The sequence below is a fragment of the Mustela nivalis genome (genome assembly GCF_964662115.1).
Source record: "Mustela nivalis genome assembly, chromosome: 14".
NCBI lineage: Eukaryota > Metazoa > Chordata > Mammalia > Carnivora > Mustelidae > Mustela > Mustela nivalis.
The window spans coordinates 64,571,168-64,592,419 of NC_139033.1; the positions used below are offsets into that span (position 1 = coordinate 64,571,168).

Here is a 21,252-nt window from a genome sequence, read left to right on the forward strand (position 1 = left end):
ACAGGGAGCTGGAGAGGGTGGAGGCAGGGCTTGGCTGGGTATCCTGCATGTTTCTCCCGGGAGTTCCTTACACAGGAGAGGTTCCTAATAAACATTCGTAAATGTTTGAAACCTGGTGATTAAACAGAAGCAAAGAAGGGGACAATTCTCTGAGAACTAAATGGTGATACAGTTTTTTCCAACCACACATAAATAGGACATTAGACTCCTCATAAATATGTGACATTGTATGCAATTTCTATCGTACAGAGATTGAATGGCAGGTGAGCTCCTATAAGAAGTCCCCATATCAAGGCAGGTGATTTATTTTGTTGAATTAAACATTGTATGACACAAGTCGGTCTTCAGCGGAGCCTGAAAGTTTTTTTGTCATTCAGAGATTGCCACTCTAGGTGTAGGGAGTTTAAACTTGGGCCACATAACATAGGAGAAGAAAATATTGTTCTTAAAAAAAAAAAAAAAAAAGAATGCAAATAACAGTTGATAAAACCTTCTGTGTCATCTAACCAGTCCTTCCTCAGCTTCCGTTCCTTCACTGCTAGCATGGGCATAATCCATACTTTGCCTGCTTTATAGGGTTACTGTAAAGAGCAAATGGTATATGTATGTATGAAAGCCCTTAGCAAACAGGGAGCACCCAGCAAATGTTGCATTTGGTACATCACTTCTGTACTATCCAGGTGTAAGTCTATGCATATCCCATGCATGCATGCACACCTTCATTTAATTTGTATATAAAATGTTCTCAATTGATTTATTATGTAATGTAGGATCATTTCATCTAATGCTAAGTCTATGGATTATTTGGTTAATGAATCGAACTAAGTCATCACACTTCCACAAAGTTGGGGAAATAGAAAAGCGTAATAAAATAGTAAAACAAACCTAGAAGCAGTGAAAACCAAAGAATAAACAGAGTGTAACAACTACAAAGACAAAAACATTACTTTATTTGCTTGAGGTCTGAGATGGTGTCAGGCGACAATAAATACAAAATGTAACAAAAACATGTAAATAGATGAGTTCATAGGTAGAAGAAGCAATTGTAGATAAGACATGGAAGATTTTCAGTAGTACTGTTGGGTTGAAACATCATGGAGAACAAGGGAACACAAAAAGTATTGGGGACTGGAAAACAGCCTGGAGGTTCCTCAAAATACAGCTACCCTACAATCCAGCAATTGCACTACTGGGTATTTACCCTAAAGATACAAAGGTAGTGATCAGAGGGGCATGTGCACTCAAATGTACAGAGCAGCAATGTCCATGATAGCCAAACTATGGAAAGAACCTAGATGTCCATCAACAGATGAACAGATAAAGAAGAAGTGGTGTCTATATATATATATATATTTCTTTTGATGGCTGCATAGTATATATATACTATATATGCATGCATATTATGTATAGACATACTATATATGTATACTATATAGTATATGTATACTATATACTATATATATGTATAGTATATATATATACTATGCAGCCATCAAAAGAAATGAAATCTTGCCATTTGCAATGACATGAATGGAACTTGAGGCTATTAAGCTGAGCGAAATAAGTCAATCAGAGAAAGACAATTATCATATAATCTCCCTGATGTGAGGAATTTGAGAGGCAGAGTGGGGGGCTTGGGGGGTCGGGAATGAAAAAATGAAACAAGATGGGATCAAGAGGGAGACAAACCATAAGAGACTCTTAATCTTAAAAAACAGACAGAGGGTTGCTGAGGGGAGGGAGGGTAGGGAGAGGGTGGTTGGGTTATGTGCATTGGGGAGGGTGTATGATATGGTGAGTGCTGTGAAGTGTGTAAGTCTGACGATTCACAGACCTGTACTCCTGGGGCTAATAATACATTATATGTTAATAAAAATAATTAATTAAAAAAATAAAATACCTAGTTTTAAAAAAAAGAGTATTGGGGAAATAATATATAAGAAAATTAAAAATTATAAATGAAAGGCTTACTAAGTGAATCCCAAAATGAGACGTTTCCCCCTAACCTCAAGAAACAAGTGAATAGTGTGAAAAGCAGTTAATTTTAAAAAGCTATTATTTGCTCTCCTGAAACCCACCAACAATATTCTCTAGGGATCAAATGTATTTACGTTCTGCAGAAAGGAAAATGGTGAAAATATTGTGGGGTGTTTTTTTGTTTTTGTTTTTGTTTTTTGGATAGGACTCGTCATTTAGATGCATGACCCCTTATTTTTAGAATAGAATGCTTTATTTAAAAATCACTAATAAGTAAGTGATTGAGAGATGTTCCAAAGCACAGATCCGCCATGATTTAGAAATCAAAGTGCTACTGGTAACCCTAACCTGACAAAGTCTGATGTTAACATTTTCCTTTTAAGTTAAGTCTAAGGATCATCTCGGGTACTTTATAAGTTTGGATAGCAGTAAGGAAGCAAAATGAACTGTAATAAAATTTCTTGATAAATACATGTCCAGAAATAATAATTTAATTTTGAATAGGGACCACATATTTAACAAAGATCATTCTTGAAAAAAGAAAAAAAAAAGCAAAGTATGGGGTGGACAGAAAGCAAGCAGAAAAGGTAGACAGGAGGCAAGACTAAATGGATAAATGAGGTAGCTGGCAGGAAGCCCTCCAAGCTTAATGGCTAGACCTTGGAAAACTGACATTGTTTTGGTGGGAGAGAGATCCTTTCCGCGCCATGAGGGGGTCTGGATTGATAGTATTTTGTTATACCAAATTTAAATAATTTGAAAATAGACCTTCCATAACATGCATGCTATATAAATTAGATCAATTTGTGTCAAGTGCATTTATTCCTTCTACAGTTACTGAGTTTCAAACCTGTGACATACATTGTGCATAGACACTGGGCCCACAGTGACGAGCAGATAAGTATTATTTCATGTTTCTCTTGGCAAAGAATTAAACCTTCAAAAATCAAATATACCCTCAAATAGTGAATCATATACATATTAAGATCGTGAGGCGTTGGCAGGATTAGAAATAGGAGTATTCTCAAAGGTCTAGTAAGGATATTCAACAATAAAATTCTAAAATGTCTTTTAAAATAATGACTGATTTATCACCCAGACTGTTAAGGAACGTCTAAAAAAGAAATTACAATGCTTGCCTTGCACAGATCCTCTAAAAAATGTCGGATTTGATATTATAATCCTTTTCCTAGCACTTTCCCCCTCATATTCTTTATTGTGGAGCGGTGTTCTCATGGAGCAGAAGTCCTGTTGAGAAAGGGCGCCATATTTTCTCAGGTTACATTCTTGGACATTTTTGATATGGGAAGTCTGTAGCTTTGTAAAAAATATTATCAATAAGGATTATGCAGAAAGAGCTTTTTGAAGTCTATAGTTTAATCTTTCTGGGATAATCTGAAGGGGGACTGGAAGGTCTTATGTGGTTGTGTGATGCAGAATGTAGGTATGTTTCGTGGCAACAATCTCGTTCCTCCCAATAAATTTCCCTGAAAACACTTACTCTTGGGTATACTTATAAAAAGCCCAAATCAATTCACTTCTCTATAGTTCATGCACTCCTTCACAAATAACCCCTGTCAGGTAGTGCACTGGGTACTAGAGCTGAAGGAGAAATAAGACATTGGTCCTTAAGTGACAGGAAGCCTTGGAATATAATGCAAATAGATGTTTTGAATATAACATAGTGAATTCCATGCTGAAAGAATACACTGGGAAGCGAGGACCCCCAGAGAAAGCAAGGACTAGCTGTGGAGACGTGGTCTGGTGCTAAGAGGAGCCTCAAGTTGGAAGCACAATGGAGAGCCAACTGGGCAAGTGTTAGCGGTTCCTTTTGGTAAAGGCGCTCCCCCCCACTTCCAGGATGGCTGTGTTTATGGCCATCCAGAGCTTTACGCTTGCTCTGTGGGTCATTTTCTGTGCATTCCAGACAAGGATATCTCATCTCTTTGGGATGAAGAAATTGAGATAGATAGTCTCACGTGTCCCTTTCGGCTCTAGAACTGCTACTCTGTCTAAGCTCGTACTAGTACTTTGAAAATATTAAGAATATGGGGACATGTTATTCTTCTATTTTAAAGGATGCTTTTTGGACTGATGAATGAGGAAGAGTTTTATATATCCTAATAAGATCAGTTAAAACAAGGGGCTCAAAGAACTTGGTCACTTTCACATTTATATATGTTAGAGCCACACAGCAGAATTTAGAAATGGTCAAGGAAAGAGTCAAGGGAAAAAGTCAAGGAAACACACTTCCATTTTAAAAAAACTTAGTGCCAAAGAGTACCAACAACGAGACACTCGCAGTGTTGTGTGGGTGTAATTGCTAACAAGCTTTTTGGAGCAGGTGGGGTTTTAGAAGCAATTTGAAGGAGACGAGAGAGGTAGTCTGACATGCCTCAGTAGGAAAGCTGTTCAAATGGAAAGGATGGACGAGAGAAGGCAGAATGCAAAGTGAAAGCAGGGTGAAAGGCAGAACCAAAATAGAGAAGAGGACGCAGAGCTGAGGAGGAGGACACGGGAAGGGTGCTCCAGTGGAAAGAAGAGTAATGAAAGACAAAGTGATTTGGGCACATACAGGGTAACTGGAATGACCCAAAACTAAGACAAAGATGTTGTATAGATAAGACAGACACAAAACTGCCAGAACATGAAGTATTCTTTTGACAGAAGAATAGCTAGCAGGATAGATCAGGGAAATATAAACAAAGGAGAATAAGCAGCACTCCACAGGAGCCTTCATCTGAAGGGAAGAGGGAAGAAGCAAAGATTTTTATTGTACAAGGAACCAGTATGACTCCTTCACACATTAACTTATTGTGTGGAAAGAGTGATGTTACAAATTGCGGTAAAAAGAAGACGGGTAAGACGGAGCCCTCCACCTACCCTTAGAGAGCTTATAGTCCTTGAGGAGGTAAATCAGTTTTACTGAAATAATTCTGATACAACCTGGAATGAATTCTAAGAGAATCAAGAAGAAACTTCCATGATTTAATATTAGATAAAATTTCTTCTCTATGTTATCCTTTAGATATGTATGGTGAGTCTCTAATAAATGGTACGAGTACTCATTAAGTATTAACAAAACTTCCCTTGGGGGCAGAAGTTACATACTTCAGAAGACGTTTCTTAATGGATTCCAAAATATATTTTTCTCACTCATGAAACTTCCTCCATGTTTTTGGGAGGATTGTAAATCATATTACTAACCTCCAGCATTAGATCACTGCGGACATAGGGTGGTTTGATGATGTTGGAAGATTCTACTTAATGTTCCTACTTTTTCATTTCTCCAGCTAGATATCCCTGATATCCACCAACCGCACCTCCTCATTCTGACAACAGTGAGACAGAAGGGATGTTTCAGATTTTTAAGGTGGAAAAAATCAGTATATGGTTGGAATAATTGATGGGAAAAATAGACTATAATTTAGTGTAAGGCAAAAATTTTGACTCTTTCCTTTCCTCTTCTCACTTATGTTTATAAAAACTGATTATTTAAACTCTTGTTCTCCCACTCCCAATTTCTTAGCTTTCTGGACGATATGAATGTACACAAACGGGCAATATAGGAAGTTAACCCAAATCTATTATGAGTCATAAATCCTTCCAAACTAAGAACTAGCAATATATTATAACCAGTGGTAACTAGAAGCAAATTCCTGCCCGAACTCAAAGACTCAACACATGCTTCCAGCGATTTTTTTTTTTTTAAACCTTTGCTACAGCATCAATTTAGTCTGTGTTATTCAGTCTCTTCTAATTCACTCATTTCTGGTGCTGGGTTGAGGATAGAGAAGTTTTCAGGCAGAAATAGTCAAGGTGTAGGTAGCAGCTTAGGAATGAAGGGGCTGGGTGTGGGATGCCTCACTAGTCCATAGTATAGTCAATAACCGAAATGTATTGACTGACCATCTTATGGACAACACTGTACAGAGATCGACTGATGTACATTTGCTGTGGCATAGAATAAACAGCAGCTGAACACATCCTATTAAATGAGATTGTCTAGACGAAGATCTCATTCCCAGAGGGTCTCAGTGACCTGTGTAGTGGAGGAAATAAGCTAGGTGTCTTGGAAGAGCCCCCAAATTCTGAATCAGGAGAAATAAGAGGAGTGGAAAGGAATAAGGCTAAGAAAGCATCTCTCTCCGTGAGGAAAACTTAGGCTCAGATTCATGGTAATTACTCCATTTTGACACTGGGTTTTCTTTTTTAGTGAGTAATAGCCAGATTTTTTTTTTTTTTAAATCTCAATTGTTTTCTAGCTTTTGACTATTGATGATACTATTAAAAGTAAGATATTATAAATTACAAAAGTATTTTATTTGCTGTTCAAAAAGAACTCAAGAAAAGTGGGGGAAAAATGGTTGGGCTTTTTTACCCACGATTTCAAAGTTAATGGTAGCTTAAATGTGTATCTTTATGGAGATTTGGATTTATTTGTGAAAACTAAGTATATTTTCTTTTCAGATTCCAAGGGGCCTAGGCAGAGTTTATCTAAAGTTAAAAGAAAAAAATTGCAACTTAGTCATTTAAAACAAAAATCTTCTATTTTTTTGTCTGTCTCCTCTTTTTTCCTGCCCAGTCTGTTGGCCAGAGCAATCTTATTTTGCCCTGCTTCTGTTCAGAATTGCCTTCCTCATTCCACCAAATATCCCATTTGAGTGTGAACACTTGCCTGGCATGTGGCAGGCACTTGGTAACTCAGTTTTGACTTCAGGGAAAATGTTCCCATTTTCAGATCTCGAATAAAATCCTTCCTCCCCCAGGGAATTCTTCCTGACCCTTTGGACCAAGTTCATCTGTCCCCATCTGAGATGTCTCAGCGATCTTCTCTTTGCCGCGCACTGATGGGCAGTTGGTCTTGAACTGCTTTGCCATGTTATTTTGGCAGAATACTTACATAACCATTTAATATATGTGTGTTCTCTCCCCATTTATATTGTAACTCCTTGAGTTTAGGAATCATGTTTAGTATCTCTTGATTACTGAGCCCTTAGTACAAAGGGCTATGTGGTCTTTAATCTCAGGACATTAACCACATCTGTAAGACAATAGTGTCCTTCTTTTAACTACCATGAGAGCACACTACAGAAAATCCACGCTGGTGTTTTTCAGTGAATTACTCAGGCGAACTTTTCCTCATTAGTAGCTCACATTACTTTTCACCTTCCCCCCCCCCCCCGCTCTGTTCTGACTTATTTTCACACAAATTCAGAATTACTTGGAAGTTATCCAAACTAAATTAGTAAAATGTCTGAACTACTGAGTATTTGTAGAAAGCTGTAGGTTTATTATTTTCGCTCACACATAATATTCATTTGCTTGCCAACAAAATACTGCCAAGTAAAGGTGCTGCTGATCTTAAATATATGTCTCACTTGTAATTAATGTATTCATTCTCAGAATGATAGTGCTATAGCCCTTGAAAAGAGATTTTTGTTTTGTTTTGTTTTATTTAGTTTTTCCTAACTACCTTTTTACGTGCTCTGTCTTCCTCCTCCCCACCCCCTAACCCTGTCACCAATTTCTAATATTCTTTATGCTATTAATTTTTAAACCTTTATTTAACAAACATTTGTTTAACCTTACGTTAATTGCCATAAAATTTAAATTAGTCGATTCTGGCTTGAAGAAATTTTAATATGGTTTCAAAGTCCACATAAAAGAGTGAGAATTAATCTTTGACAAGCAACTTTGTTGTGTCAGACAGTATTCCATTCCGTCTCCGTAATAACCTGCCAAGTAAAGAGTAATAAAGGTAGTTACTGTTTAATGCAGGCATGCAACATGGTAGGCGTGGTACTAAGCACTTTTGCATAGTTCTCACTTGCTTCTCACATCAGCTCTTAAGATGTAAGTTTTATTAGTTTTAATTTACAGAGAAGGGTACTAAGACTTAAGGTCATTAAATGATTTGTCACACAACTAAATGATGAAGCCACAAAATAGCAACTGATTGCAAAAAGATTCTAAAGTTGCTTTCCTATTAAGCCTCCTGGATATGTTGGGAGTGGATTATTTTGTAGCATAATTAATGCTGCAAACAACATCCTGATTCCAGAGGGTCCTGACTGAATCTGGGACTGGCTCTTCTTTGACGGCCACTGCCTACGTTTGGGGCTGATACAGAGGGTGCTGAACTGTGGGACATCCTTGAGAAATGATTCTGTAACATCATGCTTTGTTACTCTAAACATATGATGACCGTAGATAAAACATAGATAACCAAATGGACATAGTCAGGTTCAAAACAATTCTCCATCTTTGAGATCCAGAAACCAAATTTCAGAAGTGGTTATGACTGAAACCAGGATTCTGCTGGGTTCTACTCCAGAAGTGGTAATTAGATTTAATCTCTGTGGGAAAAAACTAAACCTGCTACTTCAAGCAAGGCAAGGGAGAAACTTCATTGCTTACAATAGGAGACTGGGAGAAAAAAAATTCTATTGTTGATCCATACATGGTATTAGAATTTTTTTAGCTGGAGAGTTAAAGGGGTAAGAAGAAAGATACACTTTTATGACTTAAAACTGAATTAGCTATTGCTGGCTCTGCGATTCAACTAGCAATGTCCTCTACATCCCTGTAGCACATCAGATATACAGGAAATGCCTCATGAGACCTAGCCTGGTCTAGGAGTCTGAGATAGGCTGGTAGAAACAATGGCAAAACTATTAGCAATGAAAGAATGAGTGTATAGAAAAAAAAGAAATCTTTCACTACAAAGGGCTTCAAACCAAGATTCCAAAATATGTGAATGATTCCAAAATAAAAGCCACAGACAAACAAAAATGCCAGCTGTTATGATACCAAGATTCTACTCCAGAGAAAATTAATTAAATGGACCAGTCTGACAATGACTTTAAATAAGTATGTCTAGAAGCTCAGAAAGATAAATGAAAGTATGATTTCTACTAAAATGAGTGACAAATTATGAAGTAAATTCAAGTATAAAGAAAGCAAGAGCACTTGTGTTTAAAATTAGAAATGAAAAATAGTCATTGAAGTAAAAGTTTCCATAGAAGGGATAAACTCTAGACTGAAGACCAGTGAAGAGAGAACTTGTGGTTTGTAAGAGTGCAGAGAATCACCTAGATCAAAACAGAGGGACAAACTGACTCCTAAAATATGCATTAAAAATGGTTAAGATACATAGAGGTGAAATCCAGATGCTCCAATCTTGCCTAATTGGAGTTCCAGTGGAAATGAATGGAGGCTGTGTGAGAGACACATAGAAACTGAAGAAAATTGAAGCAAACAATAGCAGAAATTTTTCAGGATTGGAGACATACCATAAGCTCTCAGTCTGAAATTGTTCTTTCAGTTTTTAGTAGGACTAGTAAACAAAAATATATGGTTAAGAACATGGCAAGAAAATCTCAGGACACTGAGAGAGAAGAGAAAATCTTGAAGTTCAGTAGAGGACTTGGAAGCCATTTCTGCCCTCTGGATTTTGGTCAAGGGCCTGGTACTGGAAGCTTATGCTGAAGGTGGCTAGGGAGGGTTTTCTCTCTTTTATTCCATCCCTGGCATTGTCAGAGCCCAAAGCAGCACACAGTTGTAAGGAAAATCTTCTTTCAAAATGTGCCTAAAATGCCACTGTGTGTTTACCTGCAAATGATCACAGTATAAACTTTGCTGAATGAAACCCAGTAAGTGGGAGGCAGGGTCAGGTACCAGACTTAGTTCCAGTATCCATAATCCAAACGAATTAGTACATGTCACTTCATCTGTAAATGGGGATAATACTCCCTCCTTTATCAGCTCTTACAGTTTTGTTGCAAGTGAATTTTATGTATATGAGCTCTTTATAGACTTTATAGACAATTCGAGGAAACTGTTATTTCTTTATGATAGAAATGAATGTAAGCTCTGGTTTGTTTTTTTTTTTACCTCTTAGAGTTTATACATTAGATTTACAAAAAGCAAGTAGACAAGAAAAAACCTCACAAAAAATACAAAAACATACTTGCAAAGATGTTTGTAACTCATCACACATCGTTTGGGGTGTACATCAAGTGTGGGGGTTTAAAATGAACGAAATGGATGGGTTTAATCAGGTTATGTTTAGTGTTAAAAAATGACATATTATGAATTATTCTATCCATTTATTCCCACTTTTTATTCTGAAAATATTTAAGCATGTACCTAGGTTTAATAATTGCTAACATTTAACTACATTTACTTTATCTGCATTTGACTATTTTTTTCTGAATATTTGGAGGAAAATTGTAAACATGCTATTTCACCCCTAAATATCCAGTATGTCTCCCCTAATCAAAAGGATATTTATCCACATAACCATAATACCACTGTCACATCTAAGAAATTAACAGTAGTAATTACCCAATATCATTTTATAACCAGCTGAAATTCAGTTTTCCTCAATCTCTTCAGTAACCTTTTTAGCTATTTCTCCCCAAATCAGAATCCACACATTACTTTTACACACACACTACATTTATTAGTTGTCCTTTTAGTCCCTTTCACCTGAGAACAATCTTCCCACCTTTTTCCCCCCTCTTTGACATTGGCTTTTTGAAGATAACAGACCAAGAATATTTTTGATTGATTTTGAAGACTATTTTGGATCTGTGTACTCCCCTCCCCCCCGGGTACTGCTTGTTCCTCTGTCCCTGAATTTCCTGAAAACTGGACTGTTTGTGCAAAAGCTTGATTAGATTCAGGTATACATTTTAGATGAGAGTCCTTTATTATGATGTACTATACTCCATATTGCAACGCACTGAGAGACACATAATCCCAGGCTATTTTATTAGTAGTACTATTAAGCTAAGTAGTCTGGTTGCAGTGATTACTCCCAAATAAATCCACTGTAAATGTACATCTTTCTCTTTGTACTTATTAAAGGATAAAAATTGAGTATCTCCAGAATAACCTTTCTCTTAAGAGTTTTAGCATCCATTAGTGGGTATCCTGGGCTCCTTTATTTGGCATTGCAAAATAGTGGATTTCTAATTCTGTCATCCCTTCTACAGAGAATCTTTCCTAAAGAACTTTTCCTCATCAAATAGGCATGAACTACATTTCCTCCTAAAAGAGCTTAGTGCTTCTGTGCCTTTAATTACTAATTTTCAGAATAAGAGGTTTATGTAATAGTCACTTCCAATGGTGGCCACTAAGATTTTTTCTCTTTTCTGGTCTTAAGGGTTACTATGAACGCAATGATTTTTATTTATAGTCAGTTTTCTTATAGTCAGATTTTTTTTGTTTAAAAAAAATCAAAGCAATTTATAACTGCAAAGTATATATTATTTTATGTTATTTTTTTGCTTGCTGAGGCTCAACGTGAAGCCTAAGTCTTAATGGAATGTAGTTTGAGGGGGAGAGAGGGGTTAATCAGAATAATGTTTTTTTTTAAGTATACATTATTAAAGATCCTAATCATTTTTTTTTAATTTATGAGATGCTCTTTTCTGAAAGTCTCTGAGTACCTTAACCAGAGTATAACTGAAAACAAGAATGTCAAAAAGGCACATTTAAATTGTTCTCAAAATCAATCAAAAATAATGAGGTGCTGGGAAAAAGTTGTATCCTTGATAATTACATCTATCAGTATCAGAAAACAAAAGAGAACAATCAGGAAATGACAACCCCACTCCCAAGTAGCACATTAAAAAAGGCTAATGAAAAAAAGTCTCTTTTAAAAATTGTACTAAATTAGCATTTCAAGTAAATTGACAACTTAAGCGTTGATAAAGGCCAATCTGGGGCCCAAACAATGGAAGTTCTGTTTCTACTGTTATATGCTTTTAGAAGAAATGATCTCACTTGACTTTTTTGTTGTTGTTGTCTTCTATATAAATGGAAGTCCTTGTCCTAAGGGAGGTGACAGTCCTCCTGTACTCCTTATCGGCCAAGACAACCCCAGAGTATTGTGCTTCATTTGGGTTTCTGTTTCTTAAAAGGTTGACCTGGGAGAGAGGAACCAGTGGTGAAAATTGTTCAAAGTGTTTCTCACAGCATCCCTCTGTTCTCAGTCTGAAGGGGTGACGGAATTGTCTTTTTAGACAAGGGATCCAACCTGGTCTTTGTAGCTCCTGAGCCTAGAGTTGGGACCTATAACTGAAAGTAGCAGAAAAGCAGATTTAGGTCTAGAATTAAGAAGTAGTCCCTTACAAACTCAGCCGTACAGAGCTGGAGTGGATTTACCTCCAAGGGAGTGAACTCCCCAAGGCCAACCAGCACTGTTCAGAGGTTATAATCACTTTATTCAAAGATGGTGTATGGGTGGTTAGGGGTCTCTCACATATTTTGCTAAGAGTCTATAATTGTAATAAAGATGCTTTAAAGGTCATTTAAAATTCCTTTTTAGAAAAGAAATAGAAAGTAAAAATGAATTTTCCATCATGGCTTTGAAAAAAGAACACCTTAACACATCCCAATTTATATGTTATTGCTTTGTATTTGGGAAGTGTGGCCTGTGTGCAGAGGCAAAGTTCAAACTACAGCATTTTAAGATCATGGTACATTGTTTTTGATGACATGAAATTCTTACTTCACTCAGCCCCAAATCGAGGAGCTTATAAATAAGAACATCACTTCGTTAATAAGAATAGAACATAACATTTTAGACACTGTCTTAAGAGTAGAATTAGTATTTGAATTATCAGCAGTGACAAAAGCATTTTCTTCCAGTGATAAAAGAAAACTTCTGTGCATAGATCATCAGATATGTCAGTTCATTTGGAAGGTAGTAGTAAGTGCTGGTATTTTATTATTTTGGCTTGTCAAGTGATTTTATTCTTTATTATTAGACCAGGAGAAAGAAAGTCCTAGTATACGCCACCAACATATCCATCAGTCATCATTTTTGGAGACAGTTTTCGACATATTGTATGTTTTACTGTGCTAACAAGAGAAAAGACTAGCCATTAAGTTTATGTTTCTTTGTTTTTCAGCAAGGTCACATATCAGGAATAATGCTGGAAGTATGCTAATAAACAATATATAATGTAGGTCATCTGGGAGTCAGAAATATTTTCTAACTAGTTCTAAAGGGAAATATTGTTAAAAAAGGGATAGATGTTATTTACGCAACACATGTTGCTCTATATGTCACCATCAAAAGCATCTTGTAAACAGCTCAGCGCAGTAAATCTTCCTTGGTGATCGTCAGGGTTTCCAACTCGGTATTAGATTTAGATTCAACACACTCAATTCACGATATGCCTAATGGACAAAGCCTGCTAGATAATTTAGAAAGGTTCCATTGGAAATAGGCCAGCTCTTCTGTGCTTTACGGGGAATACTACTATCCTGTGTTGCAGAAGTTAATACTACGTTAAGTGATGATAATTAAGACAATCTCACATTAACAGCATTTGTAACTTTAATGGCTTATGAAGTGACACTAAATTTTTGTGCTTGACTTTGATTCTGTCGAGTTCTTTAAAATTAATGGCAATTTACAGACTGATATTTTTTATTGCTTCCATTAGTGAAAACAATTTTATACAACCGCAAATGAAATGATAATCCTATAAGAATGCCTTAACAAAGTGTCATTTTGTAAATGTCATTTTCTCACATTTGGGAGATTTCAAAATGGTTTATTTTGTTTTCCAAGATGGTTTTTAATTGTAAGTATCAGGTCTCATCGTAAAGGAGTTTATATAGCTGTGTTCTGGAAAACATAACCAATACTTTATTTATTAAGTTCATCTAATATGTACTGAGCCATATAGGAGACACAATGATAAAGATGTGAAGTCATAAAGGCTGCTTTTATCTGATAGCCTAACATTTAGATTCAAGAGAACTTATTTCTCTTCTCAGCTCTAGGGCACTCTGGCATCAGGCAAATCTTTCTACTTCCCTGGGCCTCAGTTTCTTTATTTATGATTCAAGAATTAATAAATCCTGCTCTCTCCACTTGCCAGGACTGTAATGCAAAATGATAAAAGGATGTTAGAATGTTCAGTATGGCATGATGTCTTTATAGGAGAAAATATGTCTTTAAAGGCTACTGTTTAACAACTTCCGAAACATCCAAATTTTAGACTTCGGCTAGAATTATAATAGCTGAATCTCTTAGCTAGATCCTGCAAATCTTATTGGCCACTTTACTAAGGGATATCTAGAAGCGAGTCACAGGACATTTTGGTCTAGATCTACAAAGACATCAGTTTCTGAAAGTCAGCCATGTGTTCCAGAATTTTCTTTAATGCTAACTTCTGTTTTTGTGCTTATGAATCTAACTTAAAAATATATTACTCCATAATTATGTGCCTCCACTTCTTCCAACTGTTTGTAAAGTATAGTGTTGATATCAGACCACAAAGTCTTAGTGAGCCACTCATGGAACTTTGCTCCAGCAGACCCCCACACACAGCAGCTTGTTTAGCAACACAGGTTAAGACCAGCATCTTGGGGTGCCTGGGTGGCTCAGTGGGTTAAGTCTCTGCCTTCGGCTCAGGTCATGATCTCAGGGTCCTGGGATCGAGCCCCGCCTCGGGCTCTCTGCTCAGCAGGGAGCCTGCTTCCCCCTCTCTCTCTGCCTGACTCTCTGCCTACTTTAATCTCTGTCAAATAAATAAATAAAATCTTAAAAAAAAAAAAAAAAAAGACTAGCATCTCAAAAAAATTTCGTGAGTAGTGTTGGGCTTTTGTTTTTGTCTTTGTTCTTAAAGAAAACAATAAAAAGTGCATGCGTCTAAGTAATTCTATTTATACTTATTTTCTCAGAAGAAGACCTATCAGTGCATCAAGTGTCAGATGGTTTTCTACAATGAATGGGATATTCAGGTTCATGTTGCAAATCACATGATTGGTGAGTGACACTCTAAGCCTTATTACAGATGGCTTTTTTTCCTCCTTGTGTATATCAATGCCTATATAATTAAACAGAGTTAAAGATGAATTAATTGTTCAGCCATCAATGTTTTACCTAGGCATGATTGATTTTTATTACTATTATTAGGCCTGATAAGACATTAGCACATTTTATTTTCTGCAAGGGCTAGTTTAGACTTCTGCAGAGGATTGTATATCTACTGCCAGTCAAAACACAGGTGATTAACAAATTAAACTTCTAATCATTTTTGCATTATTGAAAACTAACAGGAATGGTTAATGAACTGGATGTTAGCTTTCCATAGAGTTTTAGACAGGTTTTAATTTCAGAAGTTATTATGGTAATGGCACTGCTGTGTGTTGCTTAAGCATCTTTGTATCAAAATCTAAAGTGGTGAGTTTTTGTGATAGGGAAACATAAATAATTTAAATTGCCATAAGATCATTTTATATGTATGGTTTCAACAGCGTGGAAATAATCATGATCATAAAGATCATGTAAAGAACTCAGTAATCACTTTTTATTTCCCTCCAAAATTTTACACACATCTTTATGAAAGCTGTTTGGGTGAAGATCTCTGTAGTTACTCTTGGCCAGTGTTTTCAGGGATTTTGGACTTATCATATGGGCTCAAGCTAAAAGGATAATTTTTTCAGTTATTCATATTGTCCCATTATCCCTTAATTCCTTTGAGGTTACCTCCTATGTTTTTTAATTTGATAAGCACTTGGTAATAACACTAAGAGTTTAACCAGCCAATTAAACTTTATCAAGCAGATCTTTTTCAACTAGTAAAATGACAATTGTTATTTCTTTATGCTATTTTTGTTACTCATTTGTGTTTTTTATACTATGAGTGTTTTTTTATTTCATCCTTATTTGATGGTATTTTATAATACCATAAATAATTGTGATAAAATACTCAAAAGCCCAATTAACCTCATGCTCTCCTATTATCAAACTCTAAAACAGGAAAGAAAATTCAGCATTTTAGACTCTGAACTTGTTTTCAGGGGTAAACAAGTTTTGTTATACACTAATCGGAAGCATTCTAGGAATGCTCAGTGGAAGTGTGGCTCCAACTATCATTACTGATCATTAAAAGCAACTGTATCAAAACTCCTAATGCTCTTGTAGAAATTAATAAAGATAAATTCAAAAGCATGTTAGAAAATTGATTAATACCCCTGGGGATAAAAATATATGTTTATAATAAATAAAAAATTAAAAAAAAAAGAAAATTGATTAATAGTTTTTCAATAGAATTTGCTCTATAGTTTTCAAATGATGGGTCTTTAGGAGGATTATTGCTTATTTAAGTACAGAATTGTGCAAAGTGGAACTTGCACACAACAGCTAAAATTTTGATCACTTTATCTCTGTATTTTCCAGATTTAAGTACTGATGTTATTAGTGATATTCTTATGCATTCAATATCCTATTCTCCAAAGTGGTAGAATAACAGTGACAGCTTTACTGAGTGTCTAGCAGATAACGACAACATGTAAGAGAGATTTGAATAATGTGTTTTCTTGCAATTTTCTTCTATTTTGGATTCCAAACAGATATTCTTTATAAACTTTTGAAACTGCTTTTTTTTTCAGGGAAGGGGGTGGGACGTGGGTTAGGAAGAATGAATACTTCTTGCCATGATAAATGCTAATATTTTCCATCTCTTTATTTCTTGAGTAGAGTTTATTGGTGGCAGTCATTCACGATTCTGCTTCATGCTACAGTTTTATGTGGGCTTCAGTGAAAACATTTCTCGGAACTTGCACCTGATGGAAAATTTAGCAAAATGTCGGCCCTGCTTCTGTATGGTTTTATTCTACATAAACTTACCTTTGGTTCTGGATTTTATTATTTAGCCCGGGGAACCAGAGGAACAGACTGAATATAATTTCACCATGATATTCGTGTCTTTTGAATATGTCAAATCAGAATTGAATGTTGAGCGGTGAGAGGACTATTGTGATTTTCCAATTTTAGTATCATTTGGCCGTAACATTCGTTGGTTGGTTTGTCTTTCTTTTCAAATTGCTTTATACCTTTCCTTTTGTAGTTCCCTTATACTTCTTGCAACATTAGTGTGTTCCCAGGGCTTTCTCCCTCTACCTTATGGTGGATTAATGTGACACTCAGTTCCTCTTGGGATCTGAGCATTTAACAATTCACCTTCCATCAGAGAAGCAAATTCTATTCCTTTCCGCAGAGGGCCTAGTTATTTAATATTCATGCTATTTTTAATAATAAAATATGTAATTCTCTCACACTTGAGGCCTAAACAAATGAATAGCATCCATTTAATTGTTCTATCTGTTGACCATGCATCCAAGTCCTTAAACTCCAGTCGTGTTGTTAATATCTACAGAAAGAGAATGCATAATGGGAGAATGTCACAAAGGCTAAGATATCCTTTTTTAAAATCCCAGTGTGATACTTCAGCTTTCAAATGAGGCAGGCAGCATTATTTTGTTGACTAAAATACCTCCATTGAGGGTAGGTATTTTTAGGTTGTGTGTGTCTGTATGTTTTTTGTCTAATCAAAAAATAATCTCAACTAGACATTTAGCAGGGAAGAAGGATTAGAGGCTATCTGAAAAGCCTCTTAACTCTTTTTGTTAAGAGGGGAAATAGTGTTTTTGCAGATTTCGTTCTACATTTCAATCAGTCTGGAGGAAGGATTATGTCACCTGATGGAGAACGAGGTCTGCAGATGACCCAACGAGGTGTAACTTTAAATTCCTTCTTTAACCAAGTCATTGGCGTTTGCTCCTCTGTAGTACATGTGTTTAACGCAGTTGCGATGTCGGACAACCTCCATGCTTCTTTCTGGAAGCGCTGGTCTCAGGCTGTTGACCAGGGACATTTGTGAAAGGAAAACCATCAATGTTTCTACCAGGTACACACCTGGAGACGCTCTGCTGAACTGCCCTTTTGCAGCTAAGTGTGGACACATGGTCTGAGTCGCAGGAATAATTACTCAATAAAAATGCATCGGGGATTTGACTTATGTCTATTAAGGAAAGAAAGAGAACCTCACTCTCCACCACATTTTGACACAGTTTCAGTAAGAAATCAGACCAGTGACTATTTAGGGGCTTCTTTTCTTCTTTACACACACGCACAAAAAGAGCTACAAAACATTTTAACAGCTTTCCTGGGGAAAAGATTTCCCTCTTTTCAAGTCTGCACAGATGAGAAATTTTTTCTTGTCTTCCTTTGTTCCTTTCACATAGTTTACGTTGGCTTTTGACCCAAGCATACAGAAAGAAGCCATTGTGTAGTATGTCTTTTAATTCATTTTCCCCGTCTCTATCAGCATAGTAAATATTTATGGTTATTTTCCTCTTTGAGATTTCTGTTGTTATTATTATTTGGTATGGATTAGCACAGATAGAGATGAAACCAGGGACTTTAAATGTGTTTAACCCAGCAAAGGAATTGCCTCATATAAAATTATGAGGTTCAACAGCAGTAGAGTAAATTTGTAAGTGCTCGGAATAAAAGGCTGTTAGGCATGTGATAATATAAAGAGATGACATTGCCAAGAACTATTTATGAGAAGCTTCATTTTTTCACTCTGATAATTCTTGACCAATAATTACCAGCCTCTAATTATCTATTTTAGTTAGAAAGAAATTTCGATCACTATGGAGGTTGGCATTGCAACTAGCGTCTAAATCCCCAAAGAGACAAATGTGTTCCAAACAGCCACAAACAACTGTCTCATGAAACACAGTGAGCAAATTGCAAGCGGCTGGTGGTAGACAACCGGCAGTACTCTCACCACCGAGGGCCAGTCCGCTTGACAAAGAAATGATCAAAGGGGAGAAATACCATTATCCTTGAAACTGATTGCTGCACTCATGGACTTTGGGACGAGGGGTCAGGATCTAGCTATCACCATTTCCAGGCCTCCCTTTGCAGGTCCTCAGATGGAGACTATGAAGGGAATGGGTATAAACCAGGTACTTAAGAATTATTTTTAAAAACCAACTTAGAAATGATTACTTAATAAGCTTTGGGTTTTTTGTATTTTTCATCTGATCCGAAAGGTCAGGGTTACAATGGCAAATTTGTATCCACGGTGGGGCAGCACCCCGTTTTGTGGGGAAATTTAAAAAAAGGGAAATCCACAAATAGTCCCTAATAGACATGTCCTAACAGGGTCAAAGGTGATGCTTAAGGGTATTTGCAGAAAGCAAATATATTTATTTCTCTCTTGGAAAAGCAAAACTAGAATTGGAACTATAAATGGCAAGTAATAGGAAAACACTGATGGAAAGATATTGACTCTTTTTATCCAAATTTCGAGTACTCAGGGCTTCTGAATTACAATTTTTAAAAGACCACGGAAAGATTCAAGTCTTCTGCGGTGCACGTGGGAAGATGTATACCCCATGTGTTACATACCATGTGATATACATCATTGCTGTCAAGGCAAAAAGAATGCATAAAACAGGTTTGTGCACTGGGTGAATTTTTAGTCTCTTCTTGTGGCAAGTGACATTCATGTGTTCTCCAATTTGTTGGAGGCCCAAGGTCACAAATGGCATTCTTTCCCTTCCATTTCTTTGGTGGATCGTGTGCTATGTGACTAATCTTCATTATAGTTTTGTGACATTCAGTATCACTTCTGAAACATTTCAGCTTGAGTGCTCTTGCTTTACAATAGACTAAAACCAATATTTTGAGGTCTATAGTGGTTTTGGATTTTATACGTCTTAAGGGGAAATATCCAAAGATAGGGATCTCTGCATAGGAGGATAAAGGGCTGTGTTGCTCTTTAAATGCTTAGCTTTCATTGGCTGTTTTTTTGTTTTTTGTTTTTTTTTAAAAAGGAACAGAAATGACTCAACAATAATGTGTGTGTGTGTGTGTGTGTGTATCAGCACTACCCTAAGAAACCCAAAGTCATTAGGTTCTGTGGAGTTTGCCTTAATTCTAAACGAGAAGACTATTGAATTCTAAGTCATCATTTGATGGCTTACAAAACTCAGGGAATGAAGAAACAAGCATTTGGTTTTAAATATGATGAAATACTGGCTTATTTCATCAAGAGCTGGATTAAAAAAGATGAAATCTGGGCAGTTTAATGGTAACAGAAAGCTACCCTCATGTGGGCAATGCTGGCTTATTTGAAAAGCCCATAAAGGGTTTCTACATGGACCATACAAAAGGGATACTTTCTCTTTAATAGCCATCTGTACAGGAGAGATGAGAAGTGGGCCAGGTCATCTCTCCTCAGCTGTCATGATATTAACGTAGGTAATGGAGCAAGCTCGGCATTCTGCTGGGTGTTGTTTTTCATAGATGTTCATCGATTTACACAGATAATTCTATTTATTTCTTAGAGTTGGTCCAAGTGAACCAGGCAGAATAACAAACATCAGAGCATTTCAAATGACTTTATCTTTGTTTGTAACGTAACTTTTGTCTAAAAAAAAAATGGTGTCACACCTACTGTGCAGATGGCGGCATGATTTGTAAACCAGCCAAAACATTTAAACAAATGTGTGATCTGGGGATAGATTAAATAAAGGATAAAATGGAGTGTGGGCCACAAATTCTAATAATCAGATGATTTTAAGTTGTGTGCCGTGTGGAGTGATGGTCGCCGTGATAGCAGGGAAAGCTTGCCAATGACAGCAAGGTGCCTGATAGATCTCAGGATGGAGCCCGTGGCCTGGCAGGACTCAGTTTGAGAACCGCACATTGGCTGTACAGCTGGCAGCTCTGTGTGGGGACATCAGATAAAACTTATGTAAAATGAAGTGTTATTGCTTAGTATGAAATTGTTCAGAGAGGGAATTTGCAGACAGTCACTGGAAACGGAATTCATGGTACCGATGAAGCAGACTGTAAATATGAAGAGGGTTTAATTATCTGCGCAATTTAACAAAAATTCAAGATGTATTCAGAAAGGACGTACGCAGGCATAAATCGAACATAGCGCCACTGTTTTACTGAGTGCAACGTGGGGCCACGGGAACGGGGCACCAAGCCTCTTCTCGGAAAAGGTTTCCTAAAAACAAAGACATTTTCAGATAAAAGAAGGGCGGGGGAGACATAAAAAGCAAAACAAAACAAAACAAAACAAAAAACATCTTTCCGGAATAAGATCGTTTTTAAGGGCTCCTCTCCATGATTCGGGTTCTTATTTCTGAAGCAAATTTGAAAGAAAGCCTCTGAGCCCATTTCTTCCATTTCAGTGTTAAGCTATTAAAAGAAAACCAGGGGTGTTTGGCCTGGTGGTGTGTTTTAGCCTGCGTCTAGCAGCTTGGATTTACAAGAGTAAAAAAATACTGGCAGTGAGCGGAGCTGACAAGCCCTTAGAAGGCCCCTTCGGCCATTTCTGTCCATGTTCGTTTTCCCTGAGCCGGAGGTTTCTGATCCAGTCCGCAGACAGACTGAAGATTCTGTTTCTTGTGACTTTTGATGGGAATGCACTG

General features: G+C 36.7%; 1 protein-coding gene across 7 annotated transcripts in view; it reads left to right on the forward strand.

Annotated features, from left to right (window-relative positions):
• Window positions 1–21,252, forward strand: part of ZNF521 (zinc finger protein 521) — a 278,317-nt gene that overhangs the window by 132,249 nt on the left and 124,816 nt on the right. For 6 of the 7 annotated variants that reach the window (XM_082698697.1, XM_082698691.1, XM_082698695.1 and 3 more), the window contains one exon: window positions 14,689–14,773. In XM_082698697.1, the coding sequence (XP_082554823.1) occupies window positions 14,689–14,773 (85 nt within the window). The remainder of the gene's footprint in view (window positions 1–14,688; window positions 14,774–21,252) is intronic. The other variant, XM_082698694.1, reaches the window with a different exon arrangement.